Source organism: Malaclemys terrapin, chromosome 3 (assembly GCF_027887155.1).
Source record: "Malaclemys terrapin pileata isolate rMalTer1 chromosome 3, rMalTer1.hap1, whole genome shotgun sequence".
In the NCBI taxonomy this organism is placed as follows: domain Eukaryota; kingdom Metazoa; phylum Chordata; order Testudines; family Emydidae; genus Malaclemys; species Malaclemys terrapin.
In genome coordinates this window covers 95,313,154-95,340,496 of record NC_071507.1, presented here as the reverse complement: position 1 = coordinate 95,340,496, position 27,343 = coordinate 95,313,154, and the positions used below count along the sequence as shown (strand labels likewise).

The following is a 27,343-nucleotide window of genomic DNA, read 5'->3' as shown; positions in this document are numbered from 1 at the left end:
GAGTCACAGGCGCTTTGGAGGACAGAATTAGAATTCAAAATGATCTTGTCAAACTGCAGAAATGGTCTGAAACAAATAGGAAGCAATTCAATAAGGACAAATGTAAAGTATTACACTTGGGAAGGAATAACCAATTGCACAAATACAATATGGGAAATCGATGCCTAGGAAGGAGTACTGCAGAAAAGGATCTGGGGGTTAAAGTAGATACAAACTAAGTAAAAGTCAATGTAATACTGTAAGCAAACATCATTCTGGGATGTATTAGCAGGAGTGTTGTAAGCAAGACACTAGAAGTACACCTCTATCTCGATATAACGCTGTCCTCGGGAGCCAAAAAAATCTTACTGCGTTATAGGTGAAACCGCATTACATTGAACTTGCTTTGATACACCAGAGTGTGCAGCCCCGCCCCCCCGAGCACTGCTTTACCGCATTATATCTGAATTTGTTTTATATCAGGGTAGAGGTGTAATTCTTCCACTCTACTCAGCACTGATAAGTAGGGATCATAGAAATCTTTTTGCCATGGAAAAATGCAGAATTTGTATTTTTACAGTGAATCTTTCATTTTTACATTTTGTAAATATATAAAAAATATATATTAACTACAGGGGACCCCCCATTTATCCGATCTAATTGGGACCAGGGTCAAATCGGATAAGCAAAAAATTCAGATAATCTGGAAAATGGGAAAAGAGCTTCAGCCCCAAACAGTGGGACTCCCTCTGTCAGACCCGGGCAGCAGAGCTCAGCTCAAGCCCCACTGCCTAGAGCTGAAGCTCTGTGCCCATTCTCTGGATTATCCAATTTTTTGCCTATCCGATCTGGACCCGGTCCCTATTCGATTGGATAAATGGGGTTTCGTTGCATATTGTGGGTAAGGAAACTAAAGTTCAGCATTTCATTTTAATTGTCGAAAAACAGATTTTTAATGTTTTTTTAAATCTGAGAATGTTGTGCTTTTTAATCACAAAAGAAGTAGGATCCCTGAAGATAAGGCCTCAGTTGTAGTACTGTGTCCATTTCTGAGAACCACACTTTGGGAAAGATATGGACTGGAGGGTAATCAATTGTTCTCCTTAACCATGGAGAACAGGACAAGAAGTAAAGGGCTTAACTTGTAGCAAGGACGATTTAGGTTAGATTTAAGAAAAACTTCCTAACTGGAAGGGTAGTTAAGCACGGGAACAAATTAACTAGGGAGGTTATGGATTCTCCGTCACTGCAAGTTTTAAAGAATAGGTCAGACAAACACCTGTCAGGGATGGTTTAGATAATATTTAGTCATGTCTCAGTACAGGGGATTGGACTAAATGACCTATTGAGATCCCTTCCAATCCTATATTTCTACGATTCTATGATACTGGGCTGACCCAGTAGTGATTGCGGGAGATCTCATTTGGGTTCAGAGACTGTACTTTCACTCTGGTAGTTGGTAGTGATGGGGAGGATGGTAAGGGAATGCCTTGCATTGCCATTGAGTATTGAGTGACATCTTGTTGTTGATTCAGGCATTGTACCCCATTCTCTATATTCAGAAGTAGTCAGCCTAGAGTTGGCCCTTTGGGAAGGCCAAGGAAAGAATGAGGGATTAGAGAGAACTACCAAAAGTATCAAAAACAAAAAAAGGATTGAATTTACTGTACAGAATATTATTTCCATTCCATTTCAGGAGTGCAATATGGTCTGGAGGAATAGGCATAGGTGTCAGGAATTCTGATTCTGCCATTGTTAATCCCTTGCTGTTTGGCCTTGGGCAAGTAGCTGGGCTTCTGAGTCTCAGTTTCCTCACACGTAAAACGGGGATGACAACATTAATGGACCTATGTAACTAATTCAGCCTTCAGCCCTGTGAGGTAGTGTCTGTACAATGCTCTGAATCTGTAACACAGATTTTTATATATTACAGGTAGCAAATATGTACAAACAATGAAGTAGAAAGGAGTTACCCAGCCCCTTATACCTTATCATTAAAGCATTTCCACTTCTGCACTGCATCTTCCAATATCTTCTCCTGCTCTTGGGCCATGCTCCGGAGCCGTGCCCAGCGCTGCCAGACAGTTGTCATTGACCTGCTTATGGTTGCCTTACTGGCATCATTTCCGATTTTTTCCAGCTGAGAGGCCTTTTCCTCCAGAGCTGTGATCTTCTCATGGAAGGCGTTTACCATAGACACCAGGGACTGAAAAAGCAAAACAAATGGCAGGGTTTTCCTTTATATAGCAATGCCTAACAGTACCAGAGTAAAAGATACATCAACATTTCCCTTGTGAAGTCTATAGCACAGCTATGGGCTGAAATGAGGCTTTAGCTTCAGGGCAATTATTTTCAAAATAGTTTTCTGCCATTATAATGTTTTACATACATAACAATTTTAAAAAGTGTATCCATTATCAATATTTGCATGTGAAGATTTATATTCAGTAACTTCAAATTGCAAGTTTGTCTAATGAGTAGCCAACTTAGCCAAATCAGTTTTGTATATTTTAAAGCACATTTAATTTATAAAATGCCTTGTGGGTATGCCTCAGACTGTAACTGCATTTTACAAACTTGGTTTAGCTCTGTGCAGTATTTATATAGGTCTTAATGAGTGAGGAGTCCATGAGCAGAATGCAAAAAGTTTTGCATACCAGCAGTAGCTTGAGTGGAAGCTGTGTGTGCACACTAATGAGTTTAAACACTGAATCTCCACTTGGTATGAACTTGGACATAATAGACACTAGTAGCCAAAAGGAGCCAGTTTCTGCTCCTCAATTCAGGGCCACCTGATTCCAGCAGAAGTCAGAGCAGAAGGAAATCAACTCTAATTTCTGTCCCAATCCCCAACCTACTGGGACGGTGCATTCACTTGGCAAAGGAGGCAGATATGTCACCAGTACCAGCTCTATGTCAGTGGAAATTCTCTGCTGGTAATCTCCAGCTGGTCTCCAATGCTAGCTTTAAGGAATCTGGAGAATCTGGCCCTACGCATAGTTCTCTACAGTGAGTAAACATCTGAAGCTCCATATGTACCTGCTTTCTTAAGCTATGTATGCGCTAAAGCTAGGGATGTAATTTCTTTGCTCGTGTATGTGTGCTCACATTATGCTCATATTAGTTTGATGAGAGGTAAATAGCAGCGTACCTGCAGTAGCACTGGTAGCTACAGCAGAGGCATGGTTAAGCCATGCCAAGCAGAAACCCACCTGAAACCACTGGATAAGTACTCGGCACAGCTCAGCCGTGCCTCCGCTGCCACTATCCATGCTACTGCAGCTACACTGCTATTTATACTCGCACTGGCTTGATGAAAGCTACCGTGAATAGGTGTATATGAGCAGGGAAATCACACCCTTAGCTCTGTGTGGACAATCTCACTCTCAAGAACACAAGGTAAAAAAGCGGTGGGTGTGACCAAATGCACCCCTGTATTTATACCTACGCACCACTGAAATAATCCTTGTGAGGTATCATTTGATAACTAATAACTTGCTGGTCAAGAATATCATGGTGAAATGTGTGAGGCAACATTACATGTAAACTTATGTTCATAAAATGAAATTATGACAGAAATGTGTTTACCAGACAAGTCTGGGGCAGGGGCAAACCTGTTCCTCAAAGACAAAGTACAAACTAATGCCTCTAACCAAATGTCAAAGTTACAGGGCAATTGCCTGTCAAGTGGCCATTCTTTGGCAACGAAGAAGGGCAGGAACAGATGGGTCTTCATTTTAGTAAATAACCACATGGGACCTCTTTCACCAAAAGACTCCATGTTTCCATCCCCCCAGCGGGAAGGAAATTTATCTCGGGATAATCCTCAGGAAAATTCATTTCAAAGGGTGACTGGACTATAAAAGTGAGGGGCAAAAACAACCCATGTTATATCTCTCTCTCTCTCTCTCTCATTTTCATCTAAGATGACAAAGGAACCAGCCTTTGGACTTTGGGAGGGGTTCTGACCAAAGAATTTGGGCAGCCCTGTTGCTGGGAATATATGGTAAGAATTTTACCTTGAACCAAGTAGGGTTTGTTAAGTTTTAGTTACTAGAAAGCATTTTATCTTTATTTCTCTTATAATCATTTCTGACTTTAATGCCTTATATTTGTACTCACTTAAAACCTCTCTCTTTGTAGTTTATTTAACTTGATTTATTGTTTTTAATCAAAACTATTCCAGTGTTGTGTTTAAACTGAACTCTTTGGGTAATTCCAGTTAAAGTATCAAACTGTTTGCATACTGACTCCTGTTTGCATACTGACTGACCTCTAATATCTGAACTGCCCAGGAGCATGCAGAACATACGTCTTTGAGAAAATTCAGGATTGGGAGTGTGTTGGGGTCACCCTGCAAGTGGTAACCAAAGCTGAGAAAAGCCTGAGTGTGACTGGAGTGTTCCTGACAGGCTGAAGCTACACACAGACACTTAGGGTGTGATCTGCATGCTGTTTGTAAGGGGGGCCCGGGTTGGGAGCTACAACTGCAAAGCACTGTAGGGAACCCAAGGTTGCAGGGCAGGTGATGACACAACCCCTCACCAGTCTGGATTGCATCCCAGACTGTGACAGTGGAACGCAAATGTTTAAGATATCCCTGCAATACCATGAACTCAACTCAGAATTTTTAACTTTTGTTTGTTTAAAATAGATCCATATGAATAATTCAGTGCAGTTATTTTATATTTAATTAAGCCTTTTCAGAGTCTACCTTGAAAACACTATGTATAGGAAGAAGTCTTTCTTATAAATCAACTGTTATTTCATTTAGCCTGTAAATAAAAGTCTACATTATAAATCTGACACCTCATCACCTTACATATCTATCTAGTGGAAAACAAACAACAATGCAAGTCATTGACTGTCCTTGGTATCCTGCATATGGCACAAGTTTTAACTGGATTCATATTGTTTTCAGTAACCTTACCTTATGTGCTAACAATTTCTCTTCTGCTTCATGACCAGAAGGAGCCTTGGCTATAGAGAATTCAGATAATTTCTCCTCAGCCTCATTCATCAATTCAATAACCTGCTGTCTTGCTGTTTGGTACTCCTGCCACTGAGATGTATGCCTTGGAAAATGAAACACCAGCAAGAAAGTTTTAATATAACACAAAATCATTTAGAATCAAACATTGTAACACTAAGGTCTACATTTCACATATTTTGATATTAGCAAATATCTCCAATGGCTGGACACGGGACGCTAGATGGGGAAGGCTCTGAGTTACTACCGATAATTCTTTCCTGGGTATCTGGCTGGTGGGTCTTGCCCACATGCTCAGGGTTTAATTGATTGCCAGATTTGGGGTCAAGAAGGCATTTTCCCCCACGTCAGATGGTCAGAGACCCTGGGTTTTTTGCTTTTTTTTTGCCTTCCTCTGCAGCATGGGACACAGGTCCCTTGCAGGTTTAAACTAGTGTAAATGGTGAATTCTGTGTAACTTTAAGTCTTTAAACCATGATTTGAGAACTTCAGTAACTCAGCCAGAGGTTATGAGTCTTTTTCAAGAGTGAGTGGACGAGATTCTGTGGCCTGCAATGTGCAGGAGGTCAGACTGGATGATCATGATGGACCTTTCTCGTCTTAAAGTCTATGAGTCTAATACCTTTCATGAGAGAAACTCAACATTTCCTACAATCATAAATCTCTCAAAATCATGAAGCCCTGTAAATAACATTGATGGGTACCACTATACTAATTTAAAAATTAGTAAATTGAAACTTAGAGAACTTCCTAATGGTCAGACAGCAAGTCAGCAGCACAGGAGGAAACAGAATCCAGGAGTTCTCAATCACAAGCTACTGCTCTATTCAACAGAATACACTCTTTAACAAACTCCAGTGAAGTTTCTGAAGTGTCCCCCTTTCTCTCATCAACAAAAGATGCTAAATTTTAAAAGTGAATAAAAAGGTACTTCTGCAGTTGATCCTGCTGGGTTTCAGATTCTTGCTTGGTTCCCTTGCCCTTTTCTTCTAAAACAGTTACAGAATGTAACAGCTCCTCTCTTGCTGTGGCCTGGATAAACGGTTCCATCTCAGACACCAGGGCTTGTAGCTCCTCCAGATGACCAAGGAATTGGTTTTCTGTGCTGAAAAATTCACTGTGATTCCTCAGGTTCTCCTCAGAGCTCTCCACATCCAGACCATTCCTTGCCAAATGTAGCAATTGCTGGGCATCCTCAAGCCAGTCACCAGCTGTTTGTATCACTTGGTAGTACCTTTGGCATAGGCTATAGAGTTTAGTCAAAACAGCCTGAAACAACAGTGAAAATACTGCACACAGTTACAGAGGCAACTATCTACAACAGCAACAAAAAATCCCAAACAAGGTGTGACAGCTCCACCCACTCCCCACCCCTTTCCATCCTCTTGCTCATTGGGGGGGAACGGCAGCTGTGGACAGCGTTCTTTCTGTGCCCACTACTGAGACTCAAGCTCTGAGGAGGCCACAAGGAGTATGTGTGTGTGCTGGGGTGGGTCTTACTCCTTTTCTGTCCCTATACCGCTTCATAGGGCTGGGCTATGAACTGTGCCTAGGACCTCAGAAAAGACAGCATGATTAGCAAAGCCAATCTGTTCATCATGATCACAGACAATAAGCCAAGGCAACCTTATAATTATGTTTGTTTTCGCAAGAAGCAAAATAAATAAATAAATAAATAAATAAAATACAGACTAAATGATGCACTAACCTGCCTCTCATGAATGGCTTCTTGAACTTCACCATCTAGTTCCGATAGCTCAGCGAGGCTGTTCTCCAAGTCGGCAGGTATCAGTTCTTTAGCCTTTATGTACTTCTCCTTTTCTTTACGGTTCAGCGCATTCATTATTCTCAGGCTTGACTGCACTTCTTCCTGATGAATCTGAACCTTTCGGATCTCTTCCTGAATGTTTTGTAGTTTTGGGTCCAAGCTTAATGTTCCATTAAGTTCTGCTTTCACCCATCTCAGCCAGTCAAGTGAACGGCAGATCTCAGTCTGGAAATCTATGCTTTGCACCAGCCTGTTTTCACACTCCATCACTGTGTCATCAATGGCAGCATGCAACAACTTCATTTTCTCTTGCCAAGACTGTACCTGATGATTTGCCATCTCATATGTGGATGGGTCAAGCTGAGGACAAAGTGCTTCCAGATGTTCAGTAACTCGCTTCAAAAGAATCCCTGTCTCTTGCAGGCTGCCAGCCAGAGAATGGTAGCTTTTCAGCTTCTCCTCTGCTGGGAGTGTTTCTTCATTCACTTTCATCTGCTCTCTCTTTACTGCCTCTAATTGTGTCTCAAGCTGCAGGCACATTTCCTCGTGTTCCTTGTAGGCCTCTATAGTGTCTTCCAAAAGATTAATTCTCTGTTCTATTTGCCTTTTCAGCTTGTGATACAGGGTGGTGAGTTTTAACATCTCTTCAGGTTTCCATGGTTGGCCAGTGCTTCGAAAAGCCTCCTTCTTCTGGTTCAATTCATCCATTGCTGCACCAAGGTTCACCACTTCACCTAAGAGAGCTTTGTAATCCTGCTGGAGTGACACACCCTCTTTGGATAAAAGGGCCACAGGAGCTTTGTTCATGCTTAAAAACTGATCTTCCAGTTCATTTAGAGCCTTAGTTGTCAACTCAATCAATAAAGCATATTCTTTGCGAGCATGAATTGCTTCCTGAACCTTATAGAACTTATCTTTGGCTAAGGCAATGACAGTATTAAATTGCTGTGGCAGGGCATTCAGTTTTTCATCCAGGTAAGAATGATCCACTTCATTAAGTGATGGCAAGATCTCCTGACCATCTCTTTCCAGTGTAAGTAAAAGATTTTCATATTCAGGAGACTGCTCAAGAATCTGCTGATACTTTGCCAGCTGTGAGTACAATTCAGAGTTACTATTCATTAAATTGATTTCTGGAAATGTGACAATATCAGCTTGTTTTATCCAATGAGAAGCTTTATCCAAATCTTCCTTGAAATATTTCCTGGAAACCATATTTTTCTCCAGTTCTACCAGTCGTTGGCTACACTTTTGTAAAACAGTGTCATACACATTCTGTAATTCCTGGAGTCTGTTTAACACCTCACTTTTTTCTTGTTCCATTGTTTCTTTCATTAAATCCCTTCCCTGAGCCCACAGCCCAGTTATTTCACTCTGATAGGCCTTCAGGCTAGCTTGGGCATTCTTACAAGTCCTGATCTGTTTGCTCACATCTTCTGGCAACAGACAGATATGTTCATGGAACATTACCTTTTTCTCATGTTGCTGAATTTGGTTTGTAGCTTGAAAAGCTGCCATGAGGAACTGAGTCTTTTCAGATAATGCCTTATTCAGGTATTTTCTCCTCTGGCCAACCAGATCACTAAGACAATCCATGTGATTCTGTGCATCTGAAAGGGACTTCTGGAGGATCTGCCTTTCATTGAGGCCAAGATTAGTCATCACCCTATCAGCATCCTTTATAAGTGCTTTGAGAACAACCTGTTTGGCTTCCAATGCACTGCAAATGGTGAGATGATCCATGAGATGGCTCTGAGCTAGGTCTGGAGGAGGGCTTTGTTTAAGAGCCTCAGAGAGGCTAGGCTGCTGCTCTTCTGCCCACTCCATTAGTTCCTGAAACTTAGAATGCACCAAACTCAGTTCCTCTAAGGTTGTGACAGAAACCTGGATTTTTTTCTTGACTAGGTCCTCCAGCTGAGACCAGCGTTGTTCAAAATGACCAGTTTGCTCTTTCACTAATTCTTTGTCATCTAGATTCAGATGTTCCAGCATTTTCTGTTTCTGGTCTTTCAGGTCTTCAAGGGCAAATCTCCTCTCCTGCAGAGCCAATGCTAAGTTTTTCAGTGCCTCAAGGTGTACAGTCGTACTCTCAGCATCTGATCTGTTGATAAAATGCACGGTACAAATGAAACACCAGATGATATCTCAGGGTATGTTTTCAAAGGAGCCAAAGACAGTTAGGTGCCCACATCATATTGAAGTTCATTGGGATCTGGGTGCCTAAATCCCTTAGCTCTTTTGAAGATAGCCACCTCAATCATTAACTACAAGTTTAATATTTCTACTATTCCTCCCCCTCCTCCACAAGGTGTTTGTCATTTGGTAAAACATTCAAATTAGCAATGTAAGTACTGGCAGTTCACACATGTAACATATTGTATATGTAAATAAATCAAATATTGCACTAGAGAAAATATTACAATAACAAAATATACCTTTGATTAGGACCCAATCCATTCAACTCAAAGGGAGTTTTACCAATTGACTTCAATGGGAGCAGAATTGGACTGTAACTCTTTTAAAATACAGTCTTGGGCAGTGCACAAAATATTATCTCAATGATGCAGGAGAAATTAAGCTTTCAATAATCTGACAATTAAAACTAACCATTATATAAAATACAATGGAATAGTTTAGACATGTGCTATTAATATCAAAGCATGCCTTTTGGAAGTGCATTCCTGATTAATTCTGTGATGTATTCATTTATGATCACAGAATTATACATGCATGAAATTTTGAATAGTTAAAAAACTATAACCTTGCAAGATTGGACAACCCTGCAGTTCTCAGTTATGTGTGAATATTAAAGGGCTTCTAAAGGGAAAAAGAAGAACAGGAGTACTTGTGGCACCTTAGAGACTAAAGGGAAAAAGGTATCACAGGTATAGGCCCAAATCCTCAGCTGGAGTTAGTGAACACCCCTTGAAGACAAGAGCTGAGGATCTCGTCTATTTAAAAAATACAAGCATTGTGTACTTCGACCTTCCACCTCAAAATAACGAATTCTGCTATTAGGAGTTTTTATTAAGCAAGGTATAGAAAAAGGATTTTAGTGGACATAGTCTCGTAAGACACTGTAAGAAGTAGGGTTGCCAGTTGTCTGGTTTTCTACTGAAAAGTCTGCTTGAAAGTGTCCTGTACGGTGTCCGGTCACATATACTGACCAGACACTAAGATTCCAGTTACCACGGAGGCAGGGTGGGGGAGGAGGCAAGAGAGGAGGCTCTGGGTCATCAATCCACGCCAGCCCCTGCTCAGCTGGGGCTACCTCCTACCTGCATCTCATGGGCAGGCAGGCTCCCATCCTAGCCTCAGAGCAGAGGGATCCCAGCAGGTGGGAGGGGAGAGAGGTGGATGGGATCGAGTGAGGAGAAAGGGGGAGAGCAGTGAGTGACAAGGGCAGGGCCTCAGAGGAAGAGGCGGATCATGGGCGGGGCCTAAGGGGAAGAGGTGGGGAGGGGAGAGGTTCCGGCTCTTCTGTTGTAGTGTCTGGTTTTCAGAAATCAGAACGTTGGTAACCCTAGTAAGGTTTCTTAACAAGTGTGGGATGTGTCAGCTTTGTGTGAGTCAGGCCTCTCTACCTGGCCAGGTTGTCCCATTCTTTTGTAAACTTTTGCAAGAAGATTTCTACTACATTCATGCGATCATGGTAATCCCTTGTCCTCTGAAGATCCTCCTCCCGCTGTGTGAGCAAATTGTTTGCCTGAAGGCAGAGGTCCAGCCACTGGTTGCTGAAGTGACCTATCTCCTTATGCTCAGGAGACTCCTGTCCTTGTGTTAGTCTATTCACCTTTTCAGTCACAGCGGTAAGAGCTGCCTCTTTAGAATGCAGCTTCTGACTGAATTCCTGTTAGAGACACAAAATAAAAATGAAATTGAGATGTTCCATTACAAATATAATCTGAGGTTTGAATGAAAACTCTGAAAACATCGTGCTTAGAGCTAGGCTGTGGCGCAGCTTTATGCAGCTGTGCAGGTATACAAGGGGGGATAAGATCCTTTCCCGACCCTGGCTTGCTGCTCCAAGTACCGGCTGGGGGAGGGGTGTAAGAGCAATCTCCAAAAAGCTGCAATTGGAAAGAGGCTAGTAGCAAATTACATCTTTCATGGGAGCAAGGGTGGACAAGAGGAGAAATTGTGACTGAGTTATAGTCCCTTCCCTGGACTTCTCCTGGGCACACACCTAACCCACCTCTCCCACAAGGCAGAACAGTCTAGCTTTTATTAGAGTCAATTCTGCCAGTACTATATATATCTATATCTATATATCTCACACTTTTTTTTAGGGCTGCCTATAAATCACAGTTAACTCATGTGATTAACAAAAAATAGTAATAATCACGATTAAAAAATTAATTGCGATTAATCGCACTGTTAAACAATAGAATACCAATTTAAGTTTATTATATATTTTGGAAGCTTTTCTATGTTTTCAAATATATCTATTTCAATTACAACACAGAATACAAAGTGTGCAGTGCTCACTTTATATTATTTTTGTTTATTAATATTTGCACTGTATAAATGATAAACAAAGAAATCGTATTTTCAGTTCACCTCATACAAGCACTGTAGTGCAATCTCTATCATGAAAGTGCAACTTAGAAATGTAGAATTTTTTGTTACATAACTGCACTCAAAAGCAAAACAATGTAAAACTTTAAAGCCTACAAGTCCACTCAGCCCTACTTCTTGTTTAGCCAATCGCTAAGACAAACAAGTTTGTTTATATTTACGGGAGAGAATGCTGCCTGCTTCTTATTTACAATCTCACCTGAAAGTGAGAACAGGTGTTTGCATGGCACTTTTGTAGCTGGCATTGCAAGGTATTTACATGCCAGATATGCTAAACGTTTGAATGCCTGTTCATGCTTCGGTCACCATTCCAGAGGACATGCTTCCATGCTGATGACGCTCATTAAAAAAAAATAATGTGTTAATTACATTTGTGACTGAACTTCTTGGGGGGAGAACTGTACATCTCCTGCTCTGTTTTACCCGCATTCTGCCATTCATTTCATGTTACAACAGCCTCAGATAATGACCCAGCACATGTTGTTCGTTCTAATAACTCTTTCACTGCAAATTTGACAAAATGCGAAGAAAATACAAATGTGAAATTTCTAAAGATAGCTACAGCACTCAACCCAAGATTTAAGAATTGGAAGTGCCTTCCAAAATCTGAGAGGGATGAGGTATGGAGCATGCTTTAAGAAGTCTTAAAAGCGCAACACTCTGATGCGGAAACTGCAGAACCTAAACCACCAAAAAAGAAAATCAACCTTCTGCTGGTGGCATCTAACTCAGATGATGAAAATGAACAGGTTTTGGTCCACACTGCTTTGGACTGTTATCGAACAGAACCTGTCAACAGCATGGATGCATGTCCCCTGAAATGGTGGTTGAAGTAATAAGGGACATATGAATCTTTAGCGCATTTGCCATGTAAATATATTGCGACACTGGCTACAACAATGCCATGCAAATGCCTGTTCTCAGGTAACATTGTAAACAAGAAGCAGGCAGCATTATCTCTTACAAATGTAAAGAGCTTGTTTGTCTGATAGACTGGCTGAACAAGAAGTAGGACTGATTGGACTTGTAGGCTCTAAAAAGTTTTACGTTGTTTTATTTTTGAATGCAAGTTTTTTTTGTACATAATTCTACATTTGTAAGTTTAACTGTCAGGATAAAGAGATTGCACTACAGTACTTGTATTAGGTGAATTGAAAAATACTGTTTCTTGTTTTTTACAGGGCAAATATTTGTAATAAAAATAAATATCAAGTGAGAACTGTACAGTGGTATTCAGTGTTGTAATTGAAATCAATATATTTGAAAATGTAGAAAACATCCAAAATATTTAAATAAATGGTATTATACTATTATTTAACAGCACAATTAATTTTTTTAATTTCTTGACAGCTCTAATTTTTTTCTCTTTTGTTTGTAATTATAAGAGATATTTGCCTGAACATAGGATGTAAATTCCTTAGGACTTCATCAGCTCCCACCTGGATGGACAATCACACTTTAATTAGTTCCCATCTTTCTAATAGGACATCAGAGCCATTGCTACTTATCAAGTCAAAGCGGACTATGAATTCATGCGGGGACTTTGCTGCAAGAGCTGATGAACTCCTAAATACTAAAGACACATTTTCATACAAATTTTCATAGTTAAAAAAAACATAATCAAAGGGGAATTGAATTGAAAATATACAAATATAGGCAAGTAAGCCTAACATGTTTCAATGGTTTTTGCGGTGCTTTAACACGCCCTGACACTTTGCACTGAACAGCAACCTTTTCCGATTCCAAGACATATGACTATCCACAGGAGGGCCCAAGTCCTGCATTCTTTTAGAACTAGGCATTTTCACTGAAGTCAGGGAGAGTTTTGCGTAATGGGGTCATGTAGCGGGGCGGTCACCTGCTCCAGCCCTGGAAGGGCTAAAGCCAGCCCTGTGAGAGGGGTGAAGCTGTGAAGGAAAGCCTGGGCTGATTGGGGAAGGCAGTAACAGATGGGGCCACGCCCCAATCAGGCCCAGATGGTCCCTATAAAAAGTTGCGAGCCAGAAGCCCAACCAGCCTCTCTCTGCTTGTAGAGAGAGATGGGCCTGGCTGCTGGGGAGCTGAGCAGGATACTGAGAGTGGAGCAGGGCTGGAGGAAGGCTAGAGGAGCTGGGGAGCTCCAGCCTGGAAAACCCCCAGGCTGCAGGCCTAACTGAAGGCCTAAGGCAGGTACTGGGATTGCAGAGGGGCAGCCCAAGCTTAGGCCGAGGCAGCAGGTCCAAACCCCCCTTGCCTGTGATGAGTGGCTTATACTGCCGTCTGCCCCAAGATGCAGGGGTGAGTTGGTGACTAGCAGTAGCCTACGACTGAGGCGAGGTGGGGGTAGTGGGTGGGGGTTCCCCTGAGTGGGGAGACCCGGAAAAACAGTGGGGGTACTGCCAGGGGGCAGCACCCAGTGAAAGTGTCACCCGGGGTCCCGGAGGGACACGGGGGCAAGCGGTAGCACGACACTGGCTGAGAAGGGGCGCTCCGGAGGCTGGAAGCTAATTTCCCGAGACGACCGGCAGGAGGCGCCGCCGGGTGAGTCTGCGCCCGGTTACAGGTCAGCTATGGCCTGGACTCTGCTTTACATGAGCTGCACTGCCCCAGAAGACACTGGACCTCTGACAGCTGAAGAGCACACATGGAAAGTGTAGACACTGTACCTCTCCTTCAGAGTGACTCCCATCCCTGGTCTATCAACATTGCTGACTGGAGCAGTGGGGGAGGAGAAATCCATGTTCTTGTCTTCTCCCCTCCTCTTTAGTGGTCACTAGTGCCATTATCCTCCTGTCACACTCAGAGAAGTGCAAGGACTGCAACTATGCTCAGCCCCTGCACTGGGACACAAGTGTGAGAAGAGTGCTCTGTACCTTCCATCTAACACATCAATGATGAGCTGGACAAAGTCTAGTCCAAAGAATGCAAGTTTGGGCTCTTCATGGTCGTGATGCGTCAATGGAAGATAGAACATATTTCTCTTTGTAATTTTAATGGTGTTTGGCTATTTAGAGATAATTACCACTGCAGCTTTCTATTTTCTAAAAGAACAGGAATGCATACTGCTTTGAAGGCTGCTTATCTAATCTCTCCATGTGTGTAAGCAAATCAGGTTTCTTTCTAATGGAATATTTCTGTTCTGTACAGAAATAGGGTTGAATAGGGTTGCCAATTTGGGTTGCCTGTATTCCTGGAGGTTTCATCACGAGGTAGCCTTTAACGAAGGATTAATCTTTAATTCCTGAGACTCCAGGACAATCCTGGAGGGTTGACAACCATAGCTCTGAATAATATTCAACATCAAATTTAGGGCTGTCAAGCGATTAAAAAAATTAATTGTGATTAATCGCTCTGTTAAATAATAGAATACCATTTATTTAAATATTTTGGCTGTTTTCTACATTTTCAAATATATTGACTTCAATTACAACACAGAATACAAAATATACAGTGCTCACTTGATATTTATTTTTTATTACAAATATCGGCACTGTAAAAAGAAAGTATTTTTCAATTCACCTAATATAAGTACTGTAGAGCAATCTCTATCATGAAAGTTGAACTTACAAATATAGAATTATGTACAAAAAAATAACTGCACTCAAAATGTAAAACTTTAGAGCCTTCAAGTCTTACTTCTTGTTCAGCCAATCGCTCAGACAAACAAGTGTTAATGCTTGCTTGCAAGTGGTAATGCTACCCGCTTCTTGTTTACAGTGTCATCTGAAAGTGAGAACAGGCATTCATTTGCATGGCACTGTTGTAGCCAGTGTTGCAAGATATTTATGTGCCAGATGCGGTAAAGATTCATATATCCCTTCATGCTTCGCCCACCATTCCAGAATACATGCTTACACCAGCAGAAGGTTGATTTTCTTTTTTGATGGTTCAGGTTCTGTAGTTTCCACATTGGAGTGTTGCTCTTTTAAGACTTCTGAAAACATGTTCCACATCTCATCCCTCTCAGATTTTGGAAGGTACTTCAGATTCTTAAACCATGGGTCAAGTGCTGTAGCTATCTTTAGAAATCTCACATTGTTATCCTCTTTGCGTTTTGTCATATCTGCAGTGAAAGTGTTCTTAAATCGAATAACATAATCTGTCATCCTCTGAGACTGCTATAACATGAAATATATGGCAGAATGCAGATAAGAGCAGGAGACATTCAATTTTTTCCCCCAGGAGTTCAGTCGTAAATTTAATTAATGCATTATTTTTTTAACGAGCATCATCAGCATGGAAGCATGTCCTCTAGAATGGTGGCCAAAGCATGAAGGCGTATAGGAATGTTTTGTGTGTCTGGCACATAAATACCTTGCAATGGTGGCTACAACAGTGCCATGCAAATACCTGCTCTCACTTTCTGGCAACATTGTAAACAAGAAGCAGGAAGCAGTATCTCCCGTAAATGTAAACAAACTTGTTTATCTGAGTGATTGGCTGAACAAGAAGTAGGACTGAGTGGACTTATAGGCACTAAAAAGTTTTACATTGTTTTGTTTTTGAGTGCAGTTATGTAACAAATCTGCATTTGTAAGTTGCACTTTCACAATAGAGATCACACTACGGTATTTGTATGAGCTGAATTGAAAACTACTATTTCTTTTGTTATTTTTACAGTGCAAATATTTGTAATAAAATAATATAAAGTGAGCACTGTATACTTTGTATTCTGTGTTGTAAATTGAAATAAAATATTTGAAAATGTAGAAAAACATCCAAAATATTTGATAAATTTCAATTGGTATTCTATTGTTTAACAGTGCGATTAAAACTGCGATTAATAGCAATTTTTTTATCACAATTAATTTTTTTTTACTTAATCACGTGAGTTAACTGCAATTAATCAACAACCCTAGTCAAATTCTATCTGATAATAGTTTAGACTGCTTTAGAAATAGTTACGTTATTTAGTTAGTTTTCATAGTATGTCACAGATTTTTAACTTCAGACCAAATGCAATAGGCAATTAGCCTCCTGAAAGCAAAGGGAACCTAGCACAGTAAAGATTTGACTATCTGCTCTAAAACCATAGGGAAGTATTAAAGTATTTCCCTTTTTGCTTTAGCTCTCTGTAGCACCAAAATAAGCAAAAACAGTCCCCTCTCATCCTTCCTTGCACGGTTGTTACAGAATTAATGCATCTACGCAGGGGATATAGCAAGTTCTATAATAAAATGAACTGTTGGATACATTTCCTCCTTTCTTTGCTTTTAGAACACAATGACTCCTTACCTTAACCTGCAAAACCATGTTCTGGGCAACGTTTAGTTCCAGTTCTGCCCATCTCCTCTTCATATTCTGTAGTTGGTGGTCTGCATCCTGGAAATATATCCAAAGCTCAGCCTTCATTTGTTTTATCTCTTCCCAACCCTGAGCCAGGTACTGTGAGTGCATTATCTGCTGCTCGATCTACAAAAAAAAAGAATAGTGATGGGGATATTTTAATGTAATTATTCATGTGCTGTGTGACATGTACAGTAGAACTGCGCAAAGAACAGATTTGAGGAGTAGATTCTTGAGGGGACTAAGTGGAGCTTGTAGACGGCATTACTGTCCAAAAAAAGCCTTAACCTTGGAAAGTCATAAAAAAGATAGTGTCAGAGGAAAGCAACAAGAAATTACTAGGAAAGCTAATACAAAGAAATGTATTATGATTCAATCATGAAAGAGGCTTAAAAAAGAAAAAGAATCTCACAATTATTTAGAGATAATTCAGGGCTCAATGATTTCTTTAAAAGCTCAAATCAACTATACAATTAAAGTCGCTTTACTCTCCTGCTTGCACTTCATGAATCATGCCAGATGGTGACATATATATAAACACCCTCTCACCGACTTAGTGAAAACTTAATTCAATGTGTGTGTTTCATTCTAATTTGCCTAACACAGTTCTTTTGCTTGTGTGTCTTTTAGGAGAATTCCGAGAATTCAGCAAGGAGAATGCTTACCAAATCTGAGTCCATCAGTCATGTTAAACCCATATTAACAGTGTCACTTGCTTCCAATGCAACAGTGAGATGCCTTTAAGACAGGTTCTCAAAAGGCTTAAAATGTCTTGGTGCTATCCTACTTACGTTTTTTTTTCCTCCTGCTTGTTATTTAACAAGCCATTCCCATCGCTAAGACTTGAAGCACCTTTTATCTATTCTGTATATATCTGTAGACTGTAGTTTATGGGTTGCTTGGATTTGGATTTTAACTTGCTTCTCTAATATGGAATTTGGTTACTGTATGCATTAGACTGTTACACTCAATGGAGTGAATTTTAAATGTTATCAGAATGTGATTTCTCCTGGTAAAGCGTATACTGCAGTGAGATGTTTTTATGGAAGAAAGTAAATGATGATTCTTCGTGGATAACTTAGGTGCATATATTTTTAAGTTAAAACTCTGATATAGTATATTTCTACACGTCCACACGTAAAAGTATATTTTATTTAAAAATTAAAAGTACCATTGTAGAAGATTTTATGGTATACCAATTTTAGTGATAAACAGGAAAATCAGCCTAGTGTTGCTTAGCGTTTAAGAAAATGTAAACTTATGAATTAGAAAATAGCCGAAGTCATGTTTGTGCAACTGAAAACAGTAATACATTGGCCCAGTTCTTCTTTTTCACACAGCCATAATATATACTATATACTGCTGCCCTGAAGCACTGTTCCTGAATATCCCCACTCCAGCAACCTTACTCTAAGATGCTTGTGTTGCATAGCAGGATGGCAACATGAAAGTATAATTTTAAAAAAAGTAAAATTTCTTCAGTGAGAAAGTTAAGAAGTAAGTACAGAAGATGTTTCTTTAAACCATTACCTAATATGAACCTTGTATAAGAGGATAGATCAAGACAATTAACACTCTAAGGAGGATTAGAGGTTGGCTGCTGTGGTTTATCTCCTACCGTTTGCTTTGTTTGCTGAATGTCTGTTGCTGTATTCTTCACTCTGGTGTCTGACAAATCACACATAGAGCACAAGAGATCCAAGTATGTGCTTGCCTGTTCCTGCAGAGCTCGGAAATGTTTAACCTGAAGGAAGACAATCCTCACATATATTCTGGAACTCATCACATTGCATTAAAAGTTTCATTTGTCATCATTTTCAGATGGATAGTAAATGTAAGAGACCAGCACTTCAGAGAAGGCGATTTTGTCTTAACCACAAATTACCTGGACTATTTACAAATAAGCGTATGTGAAATATATTGCTCACAATGCTAAAGAATGAGGACTATATCTTGTTTATTTTTTAGATCAAAGCATTGAGGGACATGCTGTCTCCTATATGGATTATTCCCTTATAAAGAACTGGATGCTCTGCATGTTTAAACAGGCAGAGTTTCATCTAGATCATTTCCTCAGTGGAAAAGGAAACAGGATTTGCTCCACTGTTGAGTTGAGAAGGGTGGCTGTCTAGACGTAGAAGCCCTCTACACCAATATTCCACACAAAGATGGACTACAAGCTATCAGGAACAGTATCCCTGATAATGTCACAGCTAACCTGGTGGCTGAACTTTGTGATTTTGTCCTCACCCACAACTATTTCACATTTGGGGACAATATATACCTTCAAGTCAGCGGCACTGCTATGGGTACCCGCATGGCCCCACAATATGCCAACATTTTTATGGCTGACTTAGAACAACGCTTCCTTAGCTCTCGTCCCCTAACGCCCCTACTCTACTTGCGCTACATTGATGACATCTTCATCATCTGGACCCATGGAAAAGAAGCCCTTGAGGAATTTCACCATGATTTCAATAATTTCCATCCCACCATCAACCTCAGCCTAGATCAATCCACACAAGCGGTCCATTTCCTGGACACTACTGTGCTAATAAGCGATGGTCACATCAATACCACCCTATACCGGAAACCTACTGACCGCTACACTTACCTACATGCCTCCAGCTTCCATCCAGGACACACCACACGATCCATTGTCTACAGCCAAGCTCTAAGATATAACCGCATTTGCTCCAATCCCTCGGATAGAGACAAGCACCTACAAGATCTCTATCAAGCATTCTTAAAACTACAATACCCACCTGCTGAAGTGAAAAAACAGATTGACAGAGCCAGACGAGTACCCAGAAGTCACCTCCTACAAGACAGGCCCAACAAAGAAAATAACAAAACACCACTAGCTGTCACCTTCAGCCCCCAACTAAAACCTCTCCAGCGCATCATCAGAGATCTACAACCTATCCTGAAAGATGATCCTTTACTCTCACAGATCTTGGGAGACAGACCTGTCCTCGCTTACAGACAACCCCCCAACCTAAAGCAAATACTCACCAGCAACCACACATCACTGAACAAAACCACTAACCCAGGAACCTATCCTTGTAACAAACCCCGATGCCAACTCTGTCCACATATCTATTCAAGTGACATCATCATAGGACCTAATCACATCAGCCATACCATCAGGGGCTCGTTCACCTGCACATCTACCAATGTGATATATGCCATCATGTGCCAGCAATGCCCCTCTGCCATGTACATTGGCCAAACCGGACAGTCTCTACGCAAAAGAATTAATGGACACAAATCTGACATCAGGAATCAAAATACTCAAAAACCAGTGGGAGAACACTTTAACCTGTCTGGTCATTCAGTGACAGACCTGCGGGTGGCTATATTACAACAGAAAAACTTCAAAAACAGACTCCAAAGAGAGACTGCAGAGCTAGAATTGATATGCAAACTAGACACAATCAACTCCGGTTTGAATAAGGACTGGGAATGGCTGAGCCATTACAAACGTTGACTCTATCTCCCCTTGTAAGTACTCTCACACTTCTTATCACACTGTCTGTACTCGGCTAGCTTGATTATCACTTCAAAAGTTTTTTTTTTCTCTTAATTAATTGGCCTCTCAGAGTTGGTAAGACAACTCCCACCTGTTTATGCTCTCTGTATGTGTGTATATATATCTCCTCATTATATGTTCCATTCTATATGCATCCGAAGAAGTGGGCTGTAGTCCACGAAAGCTTATGCTCTAATAAATTTGTTAGTCTCTAAGGTGCCACAAGTACTCCTGTTCTTCTTTTTGCGGATACAGACTAACACGGCTGTTACTCTGAAACTTGTCTAGACCTATGAATTCTCCAAGATCTGAATAGATTCTGGGGGGATTCAAGATGATCTGTGCAGAGGGCTGGTTTCTCCACATTCCCTTCAGAGCCCTCCCAAATCTCCTTTGCCTCCATGGCAGCACAACTCTGACAGGGTAAGGGGCTCTCCCTCCAGCTACTGTCCATGGGATGCCCCTTGAAGAAGGTTCCCCCTCAGATAGGAAGGGGTTACATTAATGTTGACAAGCACTGCACTAACTTACCTACTAAAGTCATGTGTGGCTGACAAGGAAACTGTATACTATAGAAAAGCCGTCTTCCATAACTAGCCCCACCATAGAGAATGGTGGGATGACTATGGAGGCCACCCTGCCACAACGCCAGTGTGATGGCTGCAAAGCATGTAGCTGTCTGGAGATGCGGAAATTCATACGGGAGCTCCCCAGTTTCTGCACTCCACTGTCTACCTGTCTTGTCATTTATATCATCATTATCACCACTGCTACCAAGGTCTTCTAGTCCTGATGGTTGGGACAGTCAGTATTCCTATGCAACAGCCAGCATTATTTTTGTTGGTCTAGGATCTGGGAGAACTTCCCTGTGCAGCTGTGGGTAGAGGAATTGATCAGCTTTGAACTTACCCTTGTGCACTTCAAAATAAAATAAAAAAATCCTGGAAGCATCTGGGGACAGATCTTCTCTACCAACTTCCAAGTGCTGATGTGCCATGAAAAGGAGAGTGTCTGCCACCCTCTATTGTTTGGTTTCTATTGGAGAATGTGGACGGGATGCATTTTTTCAAGTCCCATACTTCTGTGTGAGGTTCTGGGAAGCCTACATATCTCCTTGCTTCTTTTCCCTGGCAGAACTCCACAAGAAAGCGGTCAGCCAGGGACAACCCAATAACCTCAGGCTGAAACCTTTTAAAAATTTTCCCATGACACCACTGTGTGCCAATGACACCATTGTAATGGGGCTGGAACAAGAACATAAATAGACAGATGGATGGCTAGGCAGACCGGGAACCTCAGTGTTAAGCTCTTCAATGAAATCTCTGAGCATGTTTATTGAGTTGCTCAACTTTAATGTTCAAATATCTTATTTTCATAATTGATGCTGGGCTAGCAAGAGTCACAGTCTTAGGCCTGGTCTACACTACGAGTTTAGGTCGACTTTAGCAGCGTTAAATCGAATTAAGCCTGGACACGTCCACACGACGAAGCCCTTTTTTTTCGACTTAAAGGACCCTTTAAACCGGTTTCTTTACTCCACCTCCGACGAGGGGATTAGCGCTAAAATCGGCCTTTGCGGGTCAGATTTGGGGTAGTGTGGACGGAATTAGACGTTATTGGCCTCCGGGAGCTATCCCACAGTGCTTCATTGTGACCGCTCTGGACAGCACTCAACTCAGATGCACTGACCAGGTAGACAGGAAAAGCCCCGCGAACTTTTGAATTTCATTTCCTGTTTGCCCAGCGTGGAGAGCACAGGTGACCACGCAGAGCTCATCAGCACAGGTAACCATGATGGAGTCTCAGGATCGCAAAAGAGCTCCAGCATGGACAGAACAGGAGGTACGGGATCTGCTCGCCATATGGGGAGATGAATCAGTGCTAGCTGAACTCCGTAGCAGTAAACGAAATGGCAAAATATTAGAAAAAGTCTCAAAGGCCATGAAGGACAGAGGCCATAACAGGGACGCACAGCAGTGCCGCGTGAAAATTAAGGAGCTAAGGCAAGCCTACCACAAAGCCGGAGAGGCAAACGGAAGATCTGGGGCAGAGCTGCAAACATGCCGCTTCTACCAGAGCTGCATGCCATTGTAGGGGGTGCAGCCACCACTACCCCAACCGTGTGCTTTGACTCCATCAATGGAGAAACATGCAACAGAAAAGCAGGTTTGGGGTATGCGGAAGATGATGATGATGAAGACAATGAAGATAGCTCACAGCAAGGAAGCGGAGAAACCGGTTTCCCCAACAGCCAGGATATGTTTATCACCCTGGACCTGGAACCAGTAATCCCCAAACTCACCCAAGGTGTGCTCCCAGATCCGGAGGGCACACAAGGGACCTCTGGTGAGTGTACCTTTGTAAATATTACACATGGTTTAAAAGCAAGCGTGTTTAATGATTAATTTGCCCTGGCAATCGCGGCCAGTACAGCTACTGGAAAAGTCTGTTAACGTGTATGGGGATGGAGCGGAAATCCTCCAGGGACATCTCCAGAAAGCTCTCCATGTACTCCCAAAGCCTTTGCAAAAGGTTTCTGGGGAGGGCTGCCTTACCCCATCCGCCATGGTAGGACACTTTACCACGCCAGGCTAGTAGCACGTAGTCTAGAATCATTGCATAACAAAGCATGGCAGTGTATGGTCCCGGTGTTTGCTGGCATGCAGACAACATCCCTTCCTTATCTCCCTTTGTTATCCTCAGGAGAGTGATATCATTCATGGTCACCTGGTTGAAATGGGGTGATTTTATTAAGGGGACATTCAGAGGTGCCCGTTCCTGCTTGGCTGAACAGAAATGTTCCCTGCTGTTAGCCATGCGGTGTGCGGGAGGGGTGAAGTAATCATCCCAGAGAATTGGGTGTGTGTGGGGAGGGGGCGGGGGGTAGTTGGGTTTGTGCTGCATGTTAACCCGGAAACCCCAGCCCCTACTTTTACATTGCAAACCCATTTTAAATGGCCAACCCAATGGGTTCTTGGTATAGGAAATGAGGGCGCTGCTGTTGGAAACCATTCCCACATGTTATGAAGGTTAAAAAAGCCAAGACTGCGGTTTACCATGCCTACCTGCAAGCCGAATTCTGTTGTCTGGCATCGCGTGAGTGATCTCTCACACCAAACCGGCAGGCCCTCGATATAAGAGGAAAAATGCGACCTTGTAACGAAAGCACATGTGCTGTGTAATGTGAATAGCAAAATTTAACGTGTAGGTGTACCCATTGCTCTAAAAAATGAGTCTTTTTTAACCACCTCTCCCGTCTACTCCACCAGCTGCAAATGTTTCTCCTTCGCAGAAGCTAGCGAAGATTAGAAGGAGAAAACGGTGGACTCGGGATGATATGTTCACGGAGCTCCAGATGTCCTCCCACGCTGAAAGAGCACAGCAGAATGCGTGGAGGCAGTCAATGTCAGAGTGCAAAAAAGCACAATATGAACGAGAGGAGAGGTGGCGGGCTGAATCGCGGGATGAACAGAGCAAGTGGCGGGCTGAAGATGACAGGTGGCGTCAGCTTGCAGACAGAAGGCAAGAGTCGATGCTCCAGCTGTTGGAGCATCAAACTGATATGCTCCCGCATAAGGCAGCAGGAGCAGAGACTGCCGCTACAGCCCCTGTGTAACCAACAGCCCTCCTCCCCAAGTCCCATTCCCTCCTCACCCAGACGCCCAAGAACACGGTGGGAGGGCCTCCGGCCACCCAGTCACTCCACCCCAGATGATTGCCCAAGCATTGGAAGGCTGGCCTTCAATAAAAGTGTTAAAGTATTAAAGTTTTAAACTGCAGTGTGTCCTTTTCCTTCCCTCCTCCCCCACCCATCCCGGGCTACCTTGGCAATTATCCCCCTAGTTGTGTGATGAATTAATAAAGAATGCATGAATGAGAAGTAACAATGACTTTATTGCCTCTGCAAGCGGTGCTTGAAGGGGGGAGGGCAGGGTGGGGTGGTTGGTTTACAGGGAAGTAGAGTGAACCGGGGAGGGGGGCGGTGCGTGGAGGGTTCATCAAGGAGAAACAAAACAGAAGTTTCACACCATAGCCTGGCCAGTCACAAAACTGTTTTTCAAAGCTTCTCTGATGTGCACCGTGCCCTGCTGTACTCTAACCGCCCTGGTGTCTGGCTGCGCGTAATCAGTGGCCAGGCGATTTGCCTCAACCTCCCACCTGCCATAAATGTCTCCCTCTTACTCTCACAGATATTGTGGAGCACACAGAAAACAGCAACAACAATGGGGATATTGGTTTCGCGGAGGTCTATCCGAGTCAGTAAGCTGCGCCAGCGTGCTTTTAAACGTCCAAGTGCACATTCCACCACCATTCGGCACTTGCTCAGCCTATAGTTGAACAGGTCCTGACTACTGTCCAGGCTGCCTGTGTACGGCTTCATGAGCCATGGCATTAAGGGGTAGGCTGGGTCCCCAAGGATCACGATAGGCATTTCAACATCCCCAACGGTTATTTTCTGGTCCGGGAAGAAAGTCCCTTCCTCCAGCTTTCGAAACGGACCACAGTGCCTGAAGACGCGAGCATCATGTACCTTTCCCGACCATCCCACGTTGATGTTGGTGAAACATCCCTTGTGATCCACCAGGGCTTTCAGCAGCATTGAAAAGTACCCCTTGCGGTTTATGTATTCGGTGGCTTGGTGCTCCAGTGCCAAGATAGGGATATGGGTTCAGTCTATCGCCCCACCACAGTTTGGGAATCCCATTGCAGCAAAGCCATCCACTATGACCTGCACGTTTCCCCAGAGTCACTACCCTTGATATCACCAGGTCTTTGATTGCCCTGGCAACTTGGATCACAGCACTCCCCACAGTAGATTTGCCCACTCCAAATTGATTCCCGACTGACCAATAGCTGTCTGGCGTTGCAAGCTTCCACAGGGCTATCGCCACTTCCTTCTCAACTGTGAGGGCTGCTCTCATCCTGGTATTCTGGCACTTCAGGGCAGGGGAAAGCAAGTCAAAGTTCCATGAAAGTGCCCTTATGCATGCGAAAGTTTCGCAGCCACTGGGAATTGTCCCACACCTGCACGATGCGGTCCCATCAGTCTGTGCTTGTTTCCCGGGCCCAGAATCGGCGTTCCACGCCATGAACCTGCCCCAGTAACACCATGATTTGCACATTGCTGGGGCCTGTATTTTGTGAGAGGTCTACGTCCCTGTCAATTTCTTCATCACTCTCGTCGCCGCACTGCAATCGCCTCCTCGGCTGGTCCTGGTTTTGCTTTGGCATGTCCTGGCTCTTCATATACTCCAGGACAATGCGCGTGGTGTTCATAGTGCTCATAATTGCCGCGGAGATCTGAGCGGGCTCCATGATCCCAGTGCTATGGCGTCTGGTCTGAAAAAATGCGTGAAACTAGTGTCTGACGGAGGGAGGGAGGGAGGGGCGACTGACGACATGGCGTACAGGTACAGGAAATTAAAATCAACAAAGGTGGCTGTGCATCAGGGAGAAACACAAACAACTGTCACACAGAATGGCCACCCCAAAGATTGAACTCAAAACCCTGGGTTTAGCAAGCCGTTGATTTCACGGAGGGAGGGGGAAGCAAATGAATACAGAACAAATCTGGTCCATCTATTTTTTACATCTTAAGCTGGCAACAGATGGTACAGCATGACTGATAGCCATCGTCATCTTCTGGGTGCTTGGAAGAAAATGATGTACTACGACTAATAGCCATCATCGTCAAGAATCAGATGCCCAGAGTGGAAAGTTTGGTGCAGTATTTCTTAGAGAAATCTGCTGAAGAACTTTACCCAGTGCCTCTGATTGAACTCACTGAGGAGTATGATGATGACGGATACCAGTTGTAATACACCATCCACTGCCAAAAGGCAATTAGCTGCTGCTGTGTAGCAATGCAGTACCACGTGTGCCGGCACCCAGATGACATATGGTGACGGTGAGCTGAGCTGAACTGAGCGGGCTCCATGCTTGCCGTGGTATGTTGTCTGCACAGGTAACCCAGGTAAAAAGGCGCAAATCAATTGTCTGCCATTGCTCTGACGGAGGGGGAGGGGCCTGACAACATGTACCCAGAACCCACCGCGACACTGTTTTGCATGATCAGGCATTGGGATCTCAACCCAGAATTCCAATGGGTGGCGGAGACTGCAGGAACTGTGGGATAGCTACCCACAGTGCAATGCTCCGGAAGTCGACACTAGCCTCGGTACTGTGGACGCGGTCCGCCGACTTAATGCACTTAGAGCATTTTATGTGGGGGGGGACACAATCGACTGTATAAAACCGATATCTATAAAACCGGCTTCTATAAATTTGACCTAATTTCGTAGTGCAGACGTACCCTTAGAATGGAGTAGGTGCATGGTGCCTAAAACTGCATTATGCTGCCCCTAGTGCATGAACACTTGGAACTGGGAGTAGCCAGTGAGGCTCTGAAGTTTCCATGAGTGAAGAGCCACAGAGACAGTTTTCTGCTATATTAAGCACTTACTTGGATTCACACCAAAAAGGATAATTGAGTGTATAAACCCAGTTTGCTCAAAATGCCGCTCATGTGCAGAACTTTTACCTGCTTAACTGCATCTGCCAGGCTGAAAGGTGGCCACATGCTTGGTTTTAACTCTGGCTGAACTGTAGAGAGCCAAGCCTGACACTGTTGTAGAGTATCCTGATGGTTAACATGCTTCTGGAGTTCATGTTCCAAACTCTGGTACACCTAGAATAAAAAGGTCATTGACACTTCTGACACGGATATAAAAAACTGAAGATAATATAAAATACTGGTCTCTCAAACTCCAACCAAGCTGTATTTTTCAGACATTAGGTAAAATTTTCAAAAGAGACTAAGGGCTTGTCTACACGGTGCCTTAGTTTGAACCATGGTGCACTAACTGGCCCATGGTGGAACTTGCTGGCATGCACTAGAAGTTCCCTAGTGCATGTTAAATTCGTTAATCTTATTCATACTTCAGATGCTTTAAAAAACTCTAAATCAGTCTATTAAAATATCCATAATATCCTGTTTCTCTACTTCAACTTCATCACATTCTAGAAATATTTATTTTTTCAATGTAATATATCTTAATTGAATAGGATGAGGCAATTTCACATACTTTTCAGGGAGTTTAGGTTAATAACTCTGAATGGCGATGACTGTTGCTTATTTTGCATGTTAATATTCATTTTTCTTAATGGGAAAGCATTTGGCTAGTGTCAATTTGTTCAGTGATGTTTAATTATGTGTTGAAAATTTAAGCTC

General features: G+C 42.7%; 1 protein-coding gene across 1 annotated transcript in view; it reads right to left on the bottom strand.

The window, feature by feature from the left end:
- The window catches only part of LOC128834254 (nesprin-1-like), a 124,999-nt gene that overhangs the window by 17,863 nt on the left and 79,793 nt on the right, over positions 1–27,343 (bottom strand). Inside the window, exons 41-48 of the mRNA XM_054022869.1 lie at positions 26,654–26,800; positions 18,199–18,324; positions 16,530–16,706; positions 10,322–10,587; positions 6,678–8,838; positions 5,901–6,238; positions 4,910–5,054; positions 1,967–2,185 (exon numbers count right to left, since the gene is read on the bottom strand). Coding sequence (XP_053878844.1) covers positions 1,967–2,185; positions 4,910–5,054; positions 5,901–6,238; positions 6,678–8,838; positions 10,322–10,587; positions 16,530–16,706; positions 18,199–18,324; positions 26,654–26,800 — 3,579 coding nt within the window. The remainder of the gene's footprint in view (positions 1–1,966; positions 2,186–4,909; positions 5,055–5,900; positions 6,239–6,677; positions 8,839–10,321; positions 10,588–16,529; positions 16,707–18,198; positions 18,325–26,653; positions 26,801–27,343) is intronic.